Source organism: Enhydra lutris, unplaced genomic scaffold, assembly GCF_002288905.1.
Source record: "Enhydra lutris kenyoni isolate GAN:26980312 unplaced genomic scaffold, ASM228890v2 scaffoldscaffold58, whole genome shotgun sequence".
NCBI classification, from domain to species: Eukaryota; Metazoa; Chordata; class Mammalia; order Carnivora; family Mustelidae; genus Enhydra; species Enhydra lutris.
This window is the reverse complement of record NW_019154142.1, coordinates 2,245,087-2,263,205: the sequence shown is the minus strand read 5'-3', so window position 1 is coordinate 2,263,205 and position 18,119 is coordinate 2,245,087. Positions and strand designations below refer to the sequence as shown.

General features: G+C 41.7%; 1 protein-coding gene across 1 annotated transcript in view; it reads right to left on the bottom strand.

Annotated features, from left to right (window-relative positions):
* Positions 1–340: 340 nt before the first annotated feature.
* The window catches only part of LOC111158330 (heparan sulfate-glucosamine 3-sulfotransferase 5), a 161,586-nt gene continuing 143,807 nt past the window's right edge, over positions 341–18,119 (bottom strand). Inside the window, exons 4-5 of the mRNA XM_022520307.1 lie at positions 5,744–5,882; positions 341–2,081 (exon numbers count right to left, since the gene is read on the bottom strand). Coding sequence (XP_022376015.1) covers positions 1,151–2,081; positions 5,744–5,850 — 1,038 coding nt within the window. The 5' untranslated portion in view covers positions 5,851–5,882 and the 3' untranslated portion in view covers positions 341–1,150. The remainder of the gene's footprint in view (positions 2,082–5,743; positions 5,883–18,119) is intronic.

Here is an 18,119-nt window from a genome sequence, read left to right as displayed (position 1 = left end):
GATTAGAGGTTCAAATAAAATTGTGACTCTTCTATGCCTTGATTTATGTTAAAATATTTCTGTCTCTCTCCTGACATAGCAGCAATTGCATGAAAATTAATTGTTACAAAGTTGTAGCACAAGAGCTAGTATTCTTTGAGATGGCTCTATGACTAGATTTCCAGATGGCTGAGTTTTTTTTTTTTTTTTTAATATATTCAACCTCACTTCATAAAAACATTTTCACAAGGGTACAGAAATCCAGTGGAGAAGCGTTATCTTTCCAAGTGCGCTCATACGCACATGAACAGCTTCGATTTGGGGAGCCAGCAGGGGGCGTGTAAAACAAAACCGAGTTTAAAAAAAAAAAAAAGGTTGCACACAGAGTAATTTTAATCCATTCCATTTTTAAATACCACGATAAATTTAATTTTCACAATAAATTAAATAGCCATATTCAGTTTACAAAATAGAATTACTTAGTGTGAAACCAGTATTTACAACAATATACATTATGTACATGACATTTCTCTTTGTTGACATAGAACATGGAAGTAAAAGGACTTTAACTTTCCAAAGTGTGATTGACATGCTACAAGTGACACCATGGTCTATACGAGAAAACAATAGTGCAAAATCACCACAGGAACTTTGGGACAATGTCAATTTTATGAGATATGACATTCTTTCAAATAATAAGAAAACAGTATTTTCTGTTTTCACGGCACCGATTCAGTGGCTGAATTAAAGAGCCAGTTTTCCCTTAGAAAAGAATGCATAACTGGGTCCTCTACTTCCCCAAGCTTCACAGCCATTGGTACGTTTTCACACATAATCTTTTGGCTTAACTCTATGAAAATGGCGGGCGACAAATTCTGACTCAAAGGAAGACTAAGCTTTTTGAGAAGAGCTGAAGTCACTTTCCCCCAATACCACCACCTCTTCTTTTTGTAAATAGCTTAAAAGATGCAACTACTCGGACAGCAAATTAATTTTTGTAACTTTTCAATAGAAAAAAATTGATCTTATATTTGGTCACACACTGTGTATGTACAGGTATACATGGAAAAAACGACTTGGATAGTTGTGTCTAAGAAAAGTGCATATTTTAATCTAGAGGAGACATTGTGTGTCTCCAGCCACAACACATAGTGTTATAGGACTTACTATTTTAGGGCCAGTTCAATGTCCTCCCAGTGATCTGGTAAAATTTTTGATTGAAAGGGTGAAAAAATTTGCGCAATTTGGTAATGACAGAGGGGTCCACCTCTGGATGAATGCGCCCCTTGCTGCCCGCCAGGCACTTATTAAAGATAATGTTAAATCGCAAACAGTAAAACCCTCTGGTGGCATTAAAGTATAAATTATACTGACTTATCCTCGGGGGAAGGTTTAGGAACTTCTCCACGAGCTGAAGTTCTGGCAGAGGTTCCGTGATGAGGCGATCTCCATCGACGATGTGAAATTGCTCAATCGGAAAGTACTTTAACCACCGTTCCAGATGTTTGGTGTAGATGCTTGTTCTCACGGCCTTGTACTTTGTGTTCACTTCGCAGGTATTGGGGTCTATTGCCAGCTTCTCGAACTTGTAGTAAGTTTTATTCTTCCTCTCCTTCCCCTCTAGCACCTGAGTGTAATCAGAAATAGCTCTTGTGGTCGGCTCCCTGACAATGATCAACAACTTGATGGATGAGTTCATTTTGTAAATCCTTTCCGGAACCTCCTCCGTGATAAAATACGCTGGGCTCTTTTCAATGGTGATTTGCTGTGGGTAGGAAAAAGGCATCTTTTTCCTGTACCACTCAATGCCCTTGGCATAATTCTCATCGTTGTCAAAAAAGTGGATTTCTTGAGAGGCTTTGACCACAGCTGGATGGAGGTTCAGCATCTCCAGCAGGGCCCTGGTGCCTCCTTTCCTCACCCCAATGATAATGGCCTTGGGGAGCTGCTGGACCAGGTCATGAAGGCGAACCTGATCCTTGGAAGCGTTGCCCTTCCGGAACTCGTGCAGCAGGCCACGCTTAAACTGCAGGGCTCGGAGAGGGAATTCGGGCTGGCTGCGGGCTCCGAATCGGCCTTCGATGGGGCAAATGGGCTGTAGCCTGAAAGCAACAGACAGAAGCTTTTAGAAGCTCATGGTGACTAACGTATCATTTTTCTGCTTCCCTAGTTGGGGTAAGACTTTCAATGCATAAATAAAACCACTGGTTCCCAGCCTGCCGCAATCCATAATGAACATATGTTTGGGAAATTTTATTTTAAGCAGTCCTGTATTAAATGGAGCACACATAATTGATGGGATTATTTTTATTAGTGCTCCTTAAAATTTTTATTCGTCAAGTACTTAATTGACTACAGCATGTACTTATGTTCGCAGTACAGGACAGGCATGTGGCACCGGTCATACTAATAGCCTTTTAACAGCTCAGCAGTTAACATCATTTAGGAAACGTGAAAGGCAGAAGAGGAGCATCTTGAGCTGGGAGGGCGAAGGCTGGCTAGGAGGCCGCGTGTCTTTTGCGTTCCGTGGGGTATGACTTCCTTGCAACTATGCAGCACTCATGTGGCTCTTAGAAATCTGAGATCTAATCTAATAGAGGTCCTGGTCTCAGCCTGTGGCTAGTTGTTTCGTCAACCTTCAAAAATCCAATCTTGGGACTTGCTGAACTTTGCGTTCTATGAGAATTCCTGCCATGGGCCTTGGGGACAGCTAGGTAAATGCTGTATTTCTTCTGCCTCTCTCTCTCTTTCTGTCTAAAGGGGTTGGGATTATGGTTTGACTTTGCTGAATGTGAGAACAAATCCATTGCCATCCCCAAGTGCCGTCTCTCACCTCCCACGCCTGACCAGAGATCAACCAGACCTTGGCAGAGCCAGAAGCTGTGGGTCCTCACTGCCAAGCCCAAGGATATCAGGGACTCAAGCGTAGGAAGGAGGGAATGCAGTGGATGGAGCCAGAAAGGAGGATTTCCACGTCAGCGTTGCCCGAAATAATGAGCAACCACCACTGCTTTTTTCAGAGAGAAAGGCATGATAACAATCGTAATGATATTAGATTAGAGTTACGGCTTGATTTGTCATGGCCGATGTCTAGGGGTGGCATATGGTGTTTCCTTTTGGGTAACAGTCTGGAACCTAGCTGAAATTCATTATAACTTCCCCAAGTTTATCTGAAAAGGCATTTCAGCCTTCTTGCTAAAGGGTATAAGATTAGTCAAAATGCTGCTAAGCCAATCCTCCAGCTGAAGCTTCTAGCTAATGAGGCTGTCTCTTGCTTTTCCCGAGAGACCTACTGTACCATTCTCATCTTCTGTAATGTTTATAATTAAAGGGAGAAGAGGAAAACTTCGTCATGCCACAGCATTCTACAGAACTGAGGGAAAGGAGTTTGCCCATCTGTCTAGATGTCTATCTATCATAAGGCTTATGGAAAACTATACTTTATATATTATTTGTTTGTGGTGTTTGTTTTTTATGATTTTAGAAACAATTCATGCTCATTGTGAAAAACATGAAAATATGGAATCGTATAAAGATGGGAATCACATTTAATATTTTAGGTTAACATGAATTTTGTTTTAATAAATTTGTTAATAAGATAAATATGCTAGAGCTCTACATGGAAGATATAAAAGTAGCAACACATACATAGTCAAAAATATTTTTAAAATTGTGACATGGGGATATGACAAATTCATCTTTTAGCTCTTCTTGGGTAGTTGAGAATTAAGCCCCAGTTCCCTACAGCATCCACTGGATATAAAGGATGGACTTCTCTCCAATGCATCTAGAATGATGTTACTACCATCCTTGGGAGAATTGAGGAAGTAGTCAAATCCTTTTCTCTAAGGACTTAATTCTCTTGCCGAACTCTGCAAGAGAGGCTGAAATAGACCATTTCTGTCCTATTAGGGCAGGAAAGACTTTCTCTACTTCTAGAAAGGGCCGTTCCTTCTTTCCTTCCTTCCTCTTTCTACCTTCCACTTTGGGAGCTCAAACCCTGCAGTTTTTTGCTTTTTTGACTTCCTAACTCATTATTACCATTTCCTGAAGAGTAGATTCTGAGCATGGGCCTCAGATATGAAAAAAAACATGGGATCTTAAGACAGGAAGGGGGAGCTCAGCCCCTCACCCAGAGAGCAGGTCTTCAGTTACTAAAGGATAGGGCTAAGTAAGTGTGTGTTGATTTCAGACGTAATTTTGTCCATACTCTCAAATGAGAGTTTTTTGGAAAGCCCCAAACCCATCCCATTAGAGAGAAGAGACATCAAGTTAAAAATGAAAAGAATCGGGGCACCTGGGTGGCTCAGTGGGTTAAGTCTCTGCCTTTGGCTCAGGTCATGGTCTCAGGGTCCTGGGATTGAGCCCCACATCGGGCTCTCTGCTCAGCGGGGAGCCTGCTTCCCCCTCTCCCTCTGCCTGCCTCTCTGTTTACTTGTGATCTCTGTCAAATAAATAAATAAAATCTTAAAAAAAAATAAAAAGAATCTTCAACTGAATAACTAATGTGCTAATGATCATTGGATCAATTACTCAATAAAAAGGAAATGACTGGAAGCTAACTAAGCGTAGGGGACGAACTTGACATAAAAGTTCCATTAGGGACATAGGACAGTGGTGCCCACCTCCAGGCTTTTCACTAATAATCAAGTACCACTTTAGAGAACTACTTAAAGTCAGTGACAAGCTCTGGATTATACCATTTCCCATACTTAGCAACTAGTGAGTGGGAAGTTCACTTAGGAATTTTGAGTTGAAAAGCATCAGACAGATTCACTTTACCAGTCAAACCTAACACTGGCTGAAGGAAAATAAAACCACTGCAATATTATTTGTTAAATAACCTAGTGATAAGATCTATAGATTAGAAAAGGAAAACTGTAAGGAAGATATTTTCATGGTAAGTGTGGCTGGATTTTCATGGAAAATGGGAGTTGAATTCATAGAGAACATACTTCTGTCTTTCCAGTGCAATAATTCATTTTAAAGGGCAAAGAAGGGAGCTTCGCATTTCAGAAATTAACTTTTCTGTCTCTTCCAATCATACCGAATGTGAGACAGTCCAGAGGTCCTCAATGGGAGGGCAGCTGTTATTTGCCTGGCCTTCTGCAAGTCTAGTACCTCTCAACGGTTTGCTCATTTACAGTCAAGTGCTAGTTCTGTAAATTTCCTTTCCCTGGATTTTCCATTGTTCTCTGGGCAATTACCCTGAGTGGCAGCCTCCTCATCTGGTACTTTCAGCTCCTGGAAACCAGACCTAATTTACATAGTTAAAACTCCCCAAGCCTGCAGCCATCTTTCCAAGGCAATGGATTCCAAACTTGATGAGCTCCTTTCCAGGCTCATACATAATCTTAACGCTCACGGTAGCACATTAGTTGCTCCCTCATAAACTGCAAAATGAAGATAAATAGCTACAACATCACAATTTTGCGATGGCTAGAGGTCAATAACCAGATGCACACAGACCACACTGAGCTCTAATAAATGACATTTTTACTGTATACGGCTTTATCCCTTCTCTGAAAACAAATGTCAAGGCACACAGAATACAAATGGATCTTGACGAACACCTTGGTTTGAGCAACTTGGAGCCCTTTCTCTTAAAGGCTCAATAAATCAAAATCAATACTGCAGGAAAGCCTGTTTCTTGGGAATTTTGAGAGAAGAAAACAAATGGATAGATTTAAGATTATGTCCTAAGGAAGTTTAAATCAAGAGACACTTGAAGTCACACGGGCATACATATGTGTTGATTACCTACCTATCCAAGCTCCCAACTCTGGCGACTAGATACAGCAGACTCCCAACCGCAAGGCTTCCCAGCACGAGCAGCTTCTGTCTGAGCCACGCCTGCTGTTTGAATAGCATGGCCCTCCATCAACCTTCAGGACTTCTGCAGCCTGACAGACAGGAAGAGAAGGGGACTCATCAACAATTGCCTCTAATAGGCTCTGTGGTTTGTCACAAAGCCATGGAGGGGGAACACAGGCGATTAAGTGAGGTGTCATAGAGAAAAGATCCCATTCTGACCTTGACAATGTTCAATTATAGGTATTTACCCAAACTTGCCTTCCTTTTTTCTGGGCCATTGGTATAAGATCAAATGCTAAACTAGGGGGAAGTTACTAACTAGAAAGAACCTGCTGGGCAATTGTCAAAGTGAACTAATGCATATATTATACTATATATTTACTATATATTTACTTGCATGATTTACTATATATTTACTTGCATGATTTACTATATATTTACTTGCATGATTTTTTGCTTTGTTCTAACTGTAAAGGGGGTGAGATCAAAAGCTAATTCTTTACTCTCCGAGGTCATCAGTGATGACTATCAGGACCTCAGATGTCGGAGGACAGTGGCTCCAAGTAACCTGATGTTGCCCTTTGCCCCCTCTGCTCAGTCCGGGATTGGACTGACTAATTCTGGAAACATGCAGCAGACTAGATTCCCCTGCTGTGTGACCCCCTGCTGGCCCTCAATGAATTCACACAGACTTGGTGATATGGGTTTCACTCTTCTATCATGACAAAAGCTTACCGGGAAGCTTTGTACTCTTATTCCTAAGTAAGGCTGGCTGAGGAGTGTAAAGGTTTACTAGTTCTATTATTAAATTTGGGGGAAAAAAATGCAAGCTTCCAATTCAGTCTTTCTTATTACAAAGTAAATCCAATCCCCCTTTCAAGATAAGATTGTTTGTTTCTTATTGAAACTCAAAATAGTAACCTGAGAAGAGGGACTCCAGCAGTGGGCCATGGGTAGAAATTATTTTCTTGCAATGGTATTTCCATGTTTGCTATGTGGAAAGGGATATACTAGGATTGATTGACTGGTCTATTCATCCACTCATCAGGAGATTACCGACCACCAAGAACATTTCCAATGATTCTATTAGATTTATGAAGGATTCCAAAAAAGATCCTGAAAGAGTTTTAGCCCTTGAAAAACTAATTATAGGAGCAGAAATCGCAAAACAACCAGAGAACGCAACCTAATTCATGATAATATATATATTATTGAGGAAAGAAAATAAAGAAATGGTTGGGGAGGTGAGTTCCATGGGAATGCTTTTTCTGTGGAATATAGTGCATGATCTGGTGAGGAGAGTTTAAGAAGAAAAACCAAAGGAGAGAGGTCAGATATCCAACAGTCAACAAATATTTATGGAATGTGCCTTATGTGCTAGATTCTCTACTGGGTGCTAAAGAGATAGATGGTGGCCAACATGGGAGTCTGTGGTCTAGTGGAGAAGACGGATATTAAACCAGTAAGCATCAGATTCACATATGCTTACAAGTTATACTACCAGAGGAAAATTATAGGAAGTAATGAGAAAGAATAATAGGAGGAAGTGATTCAGTCTTTCCTGAAGAAGTGACACCTTGTCTGACAGCTGAGGATGAGAAGCAAGGAGGGCGGACGAGGGCACAGTGGGTCTCAGGCAGAGGAACCGGCGTGCACAAAAGTACCGAGGGGGAAGAAGGCTTGGCTAGTTTGAGAATCTCAGGAGATGGTCACTGGACACAGGAATTGAGGGGGACAGAGGAAGGGCCAGGAGCCAAAGCAGAGAGGAGGTGATAGAAAGGGTCTTTGCAGACACTGGGTGAGCCTGTTGGTTTTGACCGAGCACATCCTGTGTTGTGTGTAGGTAAAATGGGGAAGAGAAGGAAAAGAGGTATTTCAGGAAATTCTCAGAAAACCCTATGAGTATATTAATGAGGGCACATATTGCATGGAGCACTGGGTGTTATATACAATGAATCATGGAACACTACATCAAAAACCAATGATATACTATACGGTGTCTAGCATAACATAATAATGATGATGATGATGATGATGATAAAAAGAAAACTCGATGAAGTTATTTCCACTTTATGAACAGGTAAAGTGAAGCTCAGGCAGTTTTCTCTAACTTGCCCGTGATCACACAACTGGCAGAGGTAATGCAAAGGCAAAGGCAGTAACTTGCGCTGTGTGACTCAGGGCTGCCCTGAAAGAGTCAATTTTGTGTCTCAAGGTTAATGTCTAATGTTGAAGTTGGCAGTTGGAGCCACAGGCCATTAGCTGGGGGGCTCTGATCCCTGTTGAAATGCAAATACTGCAACAATAAGGCTGAGAAAAGAAAACTGCTCAAGTCCCCTAGTCACGGTTTCCTCCAGTAGCTCTGTGATCGTCTGTGGGGCTGCTTCGATGTCCAGGGCCTCTCTTTCCCTATCTATAAAGTGGGGACAGGCTCTGACCTCCCCACTCTGTAGGCCCACAGTGAAAATGAAGCAAGGCTTCTACCAGGAACATCACTGGACACAGATTTATTGCTATGATACTAACATAAGGGATTATATGTCATCTTTTGTTAGTGTGAATGAATTTCACATGTATTCATGGTCAGAGAACAAAGAGCTATTATGTAGTTGAAGAAGGCCAGCTACCAATGGGACAGATGAGAAGAGTAGAGGTAAATGTGCTTGTCCCGTGGCCTTAGGGAGGGTCAGCAGCCCCATACAGAGAAGCAACTCAGAGGAAGGCTGGCGAAGCCACTTGGCCTCCTCCAGTACCGGAACGGAGTGCCCACACTCTCCTGCTTCACACTCTGCGGCACGTTCCCCGGCTCACTGGCGCTCTGGTAGGTCTTCAGCTACAGGTCACCCAGTGTCTAAGGCTGGGGCTACCTCCCAATTCCCGGAGGCAGGGCCTCTGGGCTGACAGCCCAGTGTGGTCATCTCCAACCGCCTCTGCATTCTGTGGTGGGGGTCTGGGCAGCCACAGCTGCAGTGAGCCCTCCATTGCTGTAGGTGCTGGATGAGTGTGAGCAGCCGCCTTCGTCTGTGGGTATCACGACATCTCCCAGCAATGGGCTAGCCGTGCTTGCTGGCTCAGAAGTACCAGAAGGCTAACTGAAGGGTGGTGAGCCTGGAATCGCTCTGCTTTGCTGCATAGGCTCCAGGGTCTCTATGGTAGAGCAGAAACTTCAGAAAAAGCACACCTGCCACCACCTTCAGAGATTCCAACTGGATGGGTCTGAATTAATCTTGCATCATGTTTTGCCGTTTTTTTTTTTTTTTTTTTACAGTGGAGTGAATGACACACAAACCTTAGTCATAGTCATTTTCTACCTTTTTTTTTTTTTTTCCTCTTGAGTCACCGGAGTTTAGCAAACTCTTTCTCCTTAATTTTTTCTTGTCTTGTCTTAGGGAGAAACTTAATGTCTCCCTTATTTCTTAACATTTGGGGATGTTCTCTTTGTGCATTTCCTATGGCTGGTATAGTCTGATTATTCTTCTCATACAGGTTGTTCTTCCCTCATCTATTTTTTGGTTATTTGCTGGATCAAGTCCAATCTCTTCTTGAAAGCACAGGCCCTTCCCTCTGAGGGCCCAGCTTGGATGGTCAGCCTCCTTCCTGCTTGTCACTCCCCAACACCAGCCTCTGTGGCCTTCCGGTCAGCTGCTTAACTACTTCTCACACCTCTTTGCTCTGATCTCTATGTTTCCATCAGTTTCCTCATGGGCCCAGAATGGCTTTCCTCCATTTCCTCCTTCGAGACTTCCAGATCCTGTTAATAACTTCCTGGAGAGGGTGATCCTGGTGGATGGGCAATTTGGGGAGAAATCCCAATATACTGTCCATAGTGGGTGGGAGTGGGTTAGGTCCGCTGTGTAGATAATTACAGAAATGAAGGGTGATTGCTGGGCTTAGGGATAACACTGGGGAGACATCTGCATGTGGGGGGGAATGACTAGGGCTATGAAGGCTATGGGGGAAGGAGCCCAAGATTTACAAGAATATCACAACAAGCTATTGAACCTTCTACTGAGATGCACATGCCATCTGGTAAACAGTAGGTTATGAAACCTTACTGAATATGACTCCACTATTTTTTCCGCCACCCAGGAGGATCTTTCACTGTCAAAAGCACCAATACTCCACCTACAGACCCTCCCATTATGGTAAGTCCAGCTGTCACCGTGGAGGATTTGCTCTATGGGGTAAGCTCCTACCGCCAGTCTAGCTTCCGTTGGATGCCTTAAATAGGCTCACTGCGGTATCTCCAAACATTTGTTTACATCCCCTCTTCTCCTTATGACAGGCCCATGGCACCCTCCAAAGCATCCTCTTGTCAGCTGAGGATGCTGAGGAGAACCACAGTTTTCATTCAAGAGCTCAACTAATGTGAACTAGTCCTCTGTGGTGAGGTGCAAAGTCCACTGAATTGGGAGTCAAAGACCCTGAGTAACATCTTGGTTTAGTTTTATAATGGAAACTCTCCAAATTTTGGTATCCTCATCTGTGCAACGAAGATAATGTCTATCTCACAGGATTATTATGACTTAAGCCTTGAGTAAGACAATGTGGGATAGAACTTTATGAATATTTGGGTACTTTACAAAAATGAAGCATGACAAATATCACCAGGAGGCTGAAATATTTGTTCTTGCAGAGCATTTTCAAGAGGAAGAGAATAAAATAAATGTATTCCCACTAACAATATAATTAGATTGTGAAAAATAGAAACCTTTTTTAATATAAAGAACTTTAAAAAAAAAAAGATTTATTTATTTATTTATTTGACAGACAGAGATCACAAGTAGGCAGAGAGGCAGGCAGAGAGAGAGAGAGAGGGAAGCAGGCTCCCCGCTGAGCAGAGAGCCCAATGCGGGGCTCGATCCCAGGACCCTGGGATCATGACCTGAGCCAAAGGCAGAGGCTTAACCCACTGAGCCACCCAGGCACCCCAATTTAAAGAACTTTTAATGGAAACTACTGTTAACTATTAGAATCCTAACACTATATTCTCTCTTCAAAGCGAGATGGCAAAGCTTGGCAAAGCAAAGAGTTACCAAAAACAAAGACAAAAACTCAACACTTACTGTGTTAGGTGGAAATCACTTGGAATTTTTCAGAAATGAAGAGTCCAAGACAATAGTTTCTAGTAAGTGTGTCTAGGGCACAGGAAGTAAAATCTCATTCTGTTTTGTAGTCAGTCTCAGACTATATACTAAGAGACCGTATCCTAGCAGCCCCTGAATAAACCCTGCTCGGGGAAGACCAAAGGTGCTTGGTTGATCTAACATGCAAGATGCCTCTTTGGTTTCCCAGACCATCATGAAGTGCCTCAGCGTCCGCCAGGGCGGGGTCTGAAAAGCTGGGAGTTGTTGGTCTTGGTCAGAGCATACAAACCAAAGAGAAGTCACACCATCCAAGGTTTACCAAAAATTGTGCTAAACTGGGGAGAAAGTTAACCGCTCTTTCAACCCCCAAGTTCCTTCCCTTTAGCTATGCCAGCTTTAATGGATATCTTAATAATCTTTCATCACAGAAAGCATACTGGTAATAGGCAATTTATATAAAATTAAAGTTTTTAAAAAGTTTATTATTTCCTTTTATGAATAAAATAAAGGTTAAAGACCTACAGCGAGGGGCGCCTGGGTGGCTCAGTGGGTTAAGCCACTGCCTTCGGCTCAGGTCATGATCTCAGGGTCCTGGGATCGAGCCCCGCATCAGGCTCTCTGCTCAGCAGGGAGCCTGCTTCCTCCTCTCTCTCTGCCTGCCTCTCTGCCTACTTGTGATCTCTCTCTGTCAAATAAATAAATAAAATCTTAAAAAAAAAAAAGACCTACAGCGACATTTAAGCCCTCCTTCATCTCCAGTTTTTTTCATCTGGTGTGCCAAGAACAGTACAATTACAGTTTCCCTAGATTACTAAAGCTTTAACAGACACCGTATCTTAGCTGAACAAAGCAGAGTATCTAAATAACAGAGTACATGGCCAGAAACGACACATTGTATAGACATCTGGCTGTTTCTTAAAAGCAGCACTAAGCAAAGAGAGAAATGATTCCCAAGCTGAAACAAAGAAATAAGGGAATTCAAAAATAATAATAATAAAGATACGTTCAAGTGCTGCCCAAAAGCTTGTAGACATGGTTACCACAAGCCCCTGGTAGCAGTAAAAACAGCAACAGAAACAATAGCAGTGAAGTTCATTAAAAACGACTGAACTCCCGTAGCAGAATTATTCTGAGGAAATCACAACTGTCTGTTGAGTATTAGCTCACGTAGCAGAAGCCTTATGAAGTGGACAGGAACTACACTTACTGAGCAGTATGCTGATACTTTCTTTCACATTTATCATCTCATGTTACACGATGTGACCGTTTAGTATGTTCTATTTTAGTTTTTCCATCAGAAAAAGAGCAGAGAGGTGAGCAGGTCATTTACCCAAGGGCATGTGGCTGGTAACTGCAGAAGGAGAATTTAAATTCACAATTAGCTGATGCCAAAGCATGTGGCCCCTTGATGGCAATGCCACTCGTGGAGCTTTGGATGCTCCCCTGGGAGACTCTTAATAAATACTTGTTTACTGATTGATGAGAGCCGACAAAACCACTTAATGCCACCCAGATTACCTGCAACCGAACCTTGAAGGAGGAGATGGGGAGTTGAGAGAAAGTAAAAGAGGAAAAGAATTCCCATGGCAGGGGGCAGGCGACAGGGACATTTTTGGATATTTTGAACCGGGAAAAACGAAGGGAAAATATTCATAAGTGATGATAATGAAGATGAAAATGAAAGGTGCTGTTCCTATGGGAAAATAATGTTTTTAAAACCTTACAAAGTGGTTTTCATATTCACCATATGATTTCTTTTACTTTGGCTTCTTCTATTGTTTTTGGTTGCTACGTTCCTTATGACATTTTTTTTTTAATTTTTTTACAGACTTTTCAGATTTTTTTTTCTTGGATTAAGGGAGAAATGAGGTCATTTGTCAATATAATGTCCCTGATTATTTCTCTATTTTAGAATGTTTATTTATTTGTATAGTTACTCCCAGTATAGTTAACATACAGTGTTATATTTGTTTCAGGTGTACAATATAGTGGTTCAACAGTTCCTTTCTCAGTGCTCATGATGATAAGTGTAATCTTAATCACCTTTTTTATCCATTTCCCTCCACTGCCCACCTTCCCTCTGGTAACCACAACTTTATTCTGTATATTTAAGAATCAATTTTTTGTTTGCCTCTTTCTTTTGTTTTTTAAATCCCACGTACGAGTGAAATCACATGGTATTTGTCTTTCTCCGAATGATGTTTTTCACTTAGCGTTACACTTTCTAGCTCCATCCACATCCTTGTAAATGGCACTATTCATTCATTTTGTGGCTGAGTAATTTTCCATTGTGTGTATATATATATGCCACCTCTTCTTTACTCTTCTGTCTACCAATGGACATTGCGGTTGCTTCCATATCTTAGCTATTGTAAATATGTTGCAATAAACATAGGAGTGCATATATCTTTCTAAATTAGTGTTTTCATTTTTTGGGGGGGTAAATACCCTATAGTGGAATTATTGGATCATACGGTACTTCTATTTTTAATTTTTTGAGGAACCTCCATGAAGATTTTACACAGTGAAGGAAACCATCAATGAAACAAGAATCCAACTTCTCCCACTGAGTGGGAGATGATATTTGCAAATAATATATCCAATAAGGGGTTAATATCCCAAATAGATAAAGACCTTATACAAGTCAACACCAAAACCCCCAAATAATCCAATTAAAAAGTGGAAAGAAGACATGAACAGACATTTTTTCCAACGAAGGCGTCCAGGTGGCCAACAGACACATGAAAAGACGCTCAACATCACTCATCATCAGGGAGACGCAAATCAACAGGACCACGAAATATCATCTCACACTTGTCAGAATGGCTAAAATCAAAATCACAAGAAACAATAAGTGTGGGCAAGGATGTGAAGGAAAAGGAACCTTCATGCTTTACTGGTGGGAACACAACCTGAGGCAGTCACTGTGGAAAAGGTATGGAGGTTCCTCACCACACCATTAAACCGACCAGATCATGGGAACCTCACCTGTCCTCTCTGTAATTTAAGAACTGACTTTCCTTTTGATAAATTTTATAGCAGATTATCAAAATAACATTGCTTTTTACTGCTGCTTGATTCAGATGCTTAAGTCTGATCTCCATAAGATCGTGGTTAAATCTGTTAGTGACCTCTTGTTATCACCTCATACCCATCCTACCTTTCTCAGTTCTTCCCCTTTCTATCTCAGTGAATGGCACCCCCTCTGCCCACTGGGTTGCCCATACTGAAAACCTTGGAGTTCCTTCTTGGCTTCATCTGGCCCTTAACATTCAATCAGCCAGTAAAATTCTACCTCCAAAATACCACTAGAATTGACCTACTTCTCTGCATCGTCATCTGTGACGGCCTTACTTCAAACCATGTTCTCTTTTCCTTAGAGTATTACGGGCTCCTAAATGGGAGTAATGGTCTCCCCACCATTACTTTACTTTACACAAACCTGCCTCAGTTTGTGCTCCTTACTGATGCCAGAGTGGTTTTTCCAAACAGAAATTTGATCATGTTGCCCTCAGGCTTAATGCACTTTAAAAAAAATATATTATTTATTTGACAGATGGAGATCACAAGTGGGCAGAGAGAGAGAGAGAAGGGGGGGGGGGGTTTGAGAGCCTGATGCAGGGCTCGATCGCAGGACCCTGAGATCATGACCTAAGCCGAAGGCTGAGGCTTTAACCCACTGAGCCACCCAGGCGCCCCAGGCTTAATACACTTTAATGTGTCCTTATCATTTGCATGGTTTTGAAAGACTCCATGCTCCTTTCCACTGCAGTTCCACACAACCCCCAACACCTCCATCTACAACCTTTAGCACAGAAAATAACTTATATTTCTTTTCTTATCCTGTCTCATATTTTACTTTTCTCAGTTTCTTTAATGAAAAAAGAATTGGAAAATCTCTTTCTATATAACATCAATAGCATCCAGGGATGGCCCATCCATTGGAGTGCTGGGGCTGGTTTGTAGTTGGCAAGACAGTTGTTAATGCCATGATTAAGAGTTACATTATAGGAATTCATTACTAAATAAATTAAAACAAAGGCAATAAATACTTAAAACCCCATTATTTCCCAATTATCATACTACATTTTACTCTTATCTATGCTTTGAGATTAAGTCCACTGTATCTGTACAGTGAAGATACTACTGTGCATCTCTTCCTAATTTCACATTCAGTGAATTCATGTTGGTAGCTCAACATTGGACATGGAGGGAGAAAGGAGTTATACAACTGAAACTGACAATTACTAGAAATCATCCCCTTCCCCAAGAGCTGGCTGTTAAGTATTTACCGGCACACCACTGATCGTACTCCATTCATTTTCCTGAGCACAGTCATTAATCAGGTCTTTCCTGTGTGCCCGCTGCATGGGCAGTGTGGTACCAGATACAGTCAGGGAAAGAGAGGGGGCCTCCCTCTTGCATTCCCCTTCTCTTTTAGCTTCCTCATATTCCTGCCTCTCTGTAGGGGTCCGTTTTCATTTCTGAGGCCCCTTACTGTTTTCACTTTTCTAGGTCTCTTTCTTTAGCTTTCAGTGACTCCTCCCAGTTTCTCCCTGCTTCTGCCACAGCCTGTGTTCTCTAAAAAACAGAACTTAAAAAAGAATACAGTGCTATTATTTATAGCAACATTGATAACGAAAGAACAGTACAGCAGAAGGTCTTAAAAATCTTAAAAATATTGAACAAATCTATAAAACAATCTATATTGGTTTGTATGCAAGATTATACCAAAAGCTGTCCAGGCTTGGCAGGCTACCATTTTCTTAAATTGCAGTATTATTACCATGCTTAAAAACTCTCCTCGGGGCACCTGGGTTGGCTCAGTACGCAGCGTCTGCCTTTGGCTCAGGTCATGATCCCAGGGTCCTGGGATCGAGCCCCACATTGGGCTCTCTGCTTCTCCCTCTCCTGCTCCCCCTGCGTGTGTTCCCTCATTGTCTCTCTCTGTCAAATAAATAAATAAAATCTTCAAAACAAAACAAAACAAAAACCCCTCTACTCTTTTTATTGTCAGAGATACCTCTTTTCTTGGACTCTCAGATCTTCCTTTCAAGGCCAGAAGGGCTCCACCAAATTCTGACACTAAGATAACTACGTACATCACTAGTCAACAACAAATGTGTACTGAGCACCTACCACGTGTCAGGCACTGCAGACACCAGGAATAATATAGAGAACAAGAGACACACAGACCATGCCTGTTGTGATCCTCTAGTAATCAGGGCCAATTCTTGATGAAAGTGCAAGGAAACTGCATCTTCCCATAAGCAAGAGCCCAGATCCTCTTAAATGGCAGTGAAGGAAAATTCCCAGGAGCACAGGGTCTGCAGGACCTCAGAGACTCCTCCCTTTGCCCTAAGACCCACTTTACCAATGGAATGTTCCTGCCTCCTATCCAAGTTGTAATGGGCAAACCATTCTCTAAAAGGTACTATTCTTCCTTTAACAGGACTCCTTTTCTCAAAAGCCTTTGCTGAGTGAAGACTTCACTGAGCATAGTTAGACCAGACTTGGCCAAATTAAGTGCTTGTGACCAAACAGCACTAGCATCATGGGTATGTGACTTGTGGGTCTGTATGGGGCTCTGTACTCAGAAGGATCCCATGCTTCTTTTAATGCTCTCTTGCCACAGTCCTGAGATCCTCAATTTCTGAACAAGAGGCCCCACATTTTCGTTTTGCACTGGGCTGTACAGATCATGTACACAGTAATACAGTGCTACAGTCCAATCTTCCAGCCTTCAAAGAATAGATCACTTGTGTGTTGACTATAACTCGGTACAGTGGTACCTCCTTTTTCCAGATGCTTGGTTTCAGGAGGCAGACATTGTCTTAATCCCGTCATATAAGAACACCAATCTTTAGGTCATCTTACACAGCTGGGAATTCCACTCCCCTTCACTTCTTTAAGATCTGTGACCTTTCCTGCGGCCCATATCTTCCCTGGGTCCCCAATACGGAAAATGGCCTTCAGGACACACAAAGCTTTATAGTCCTAAATACAATCCACAATGGGGCAAGTGCCATACAAGGATGATGTTCACACACACACACACACACACACACACACACACACACACACACCAGCACAGGGGTTTCATTACAATAGACTAGTGGGGGGAAATCCTGTGAGATGAAGAGGGCAGTATCATCATCGCTAACATACAAATGAGAAAACAAAGAGACTTAAGGATTATAGGCATCTGCTCCTCTCATGGGCAGAAAACTATCTCCCCATTCCCTCCTCCCTTCAAGACAAACAAAACAAAACAAAACAAAATACCAAAAAAACACAACCTAGGGAGTTCAAACTAAGTTATGCACCTGCTATGCGACTGTTGGTCAATCTTTTAACCTCCCATATCTTGTTTTTTTCACGCAAGAAGGAAAGGACTTTGAAATGATGAGTTCAACAATTCCTTCTCAGTCTAAAGTTCTCTTATTCTAAGGGATACCACTAGATGAGCACTAGATGAGCGCTAGATCAGTATTCTTATAATGACAGATTAATGGGTAAGGAAGTAAAAACAATTGCAGTGGGGGGGAAATTAGTGCCCGAGGTAAATTTCAATTTTTCTTATTATCCCCTAGTTTTAAACAGCTTGACCCCTTTCAAGATGGCTACAGCATATTATACTGCCTATTCCTGTGAAAAACAATCCTCTCATTCTAAGACATGAAATTTCTTTGAAAAGATGCGGACACTTAAGAAAGATTCTACTGATTAGCTTTCAATTTGCCCAGCTATCAGAGAACCCATAGGAATCACATTTTGAAAAAAATTAACCAAGGGCAGCTGAGGAAAATTGTCATAAAGAATTCGCTTTTCTTCTATTATAATGATCACATAAGATAGCTGTAATGAGAAAGAAACAAATGAAGAGTCACAAGAACAAGGGCATGGAAGCGGTGTTCTGCGTGTGTCAAGTCGAATGTGGAGATAGGGTGTAGATTAAGAGGAAAATGGACACCATTTGTTAGCAGATTAAGCAGAAAATGTATCAGTCAGGATGCTCATAATTGCTCTATCAAATGACTGAGGAAGCTATTTAGCTCTTTGTTTCTTCAGTTAACCATGAAGGGTCAATGTTAGAAATGAGAAGGAAAAAAGTTGATAAATTATACAGAACGGCGGAGTTTATTACCGCACTGCGTTTGGTGCTTATCCTCCTGGGAAATACTGCAGGAGCAGCTTTGAGCAAATTCCAAATTTTCAAATGGGTTCTCCATTTCTTCC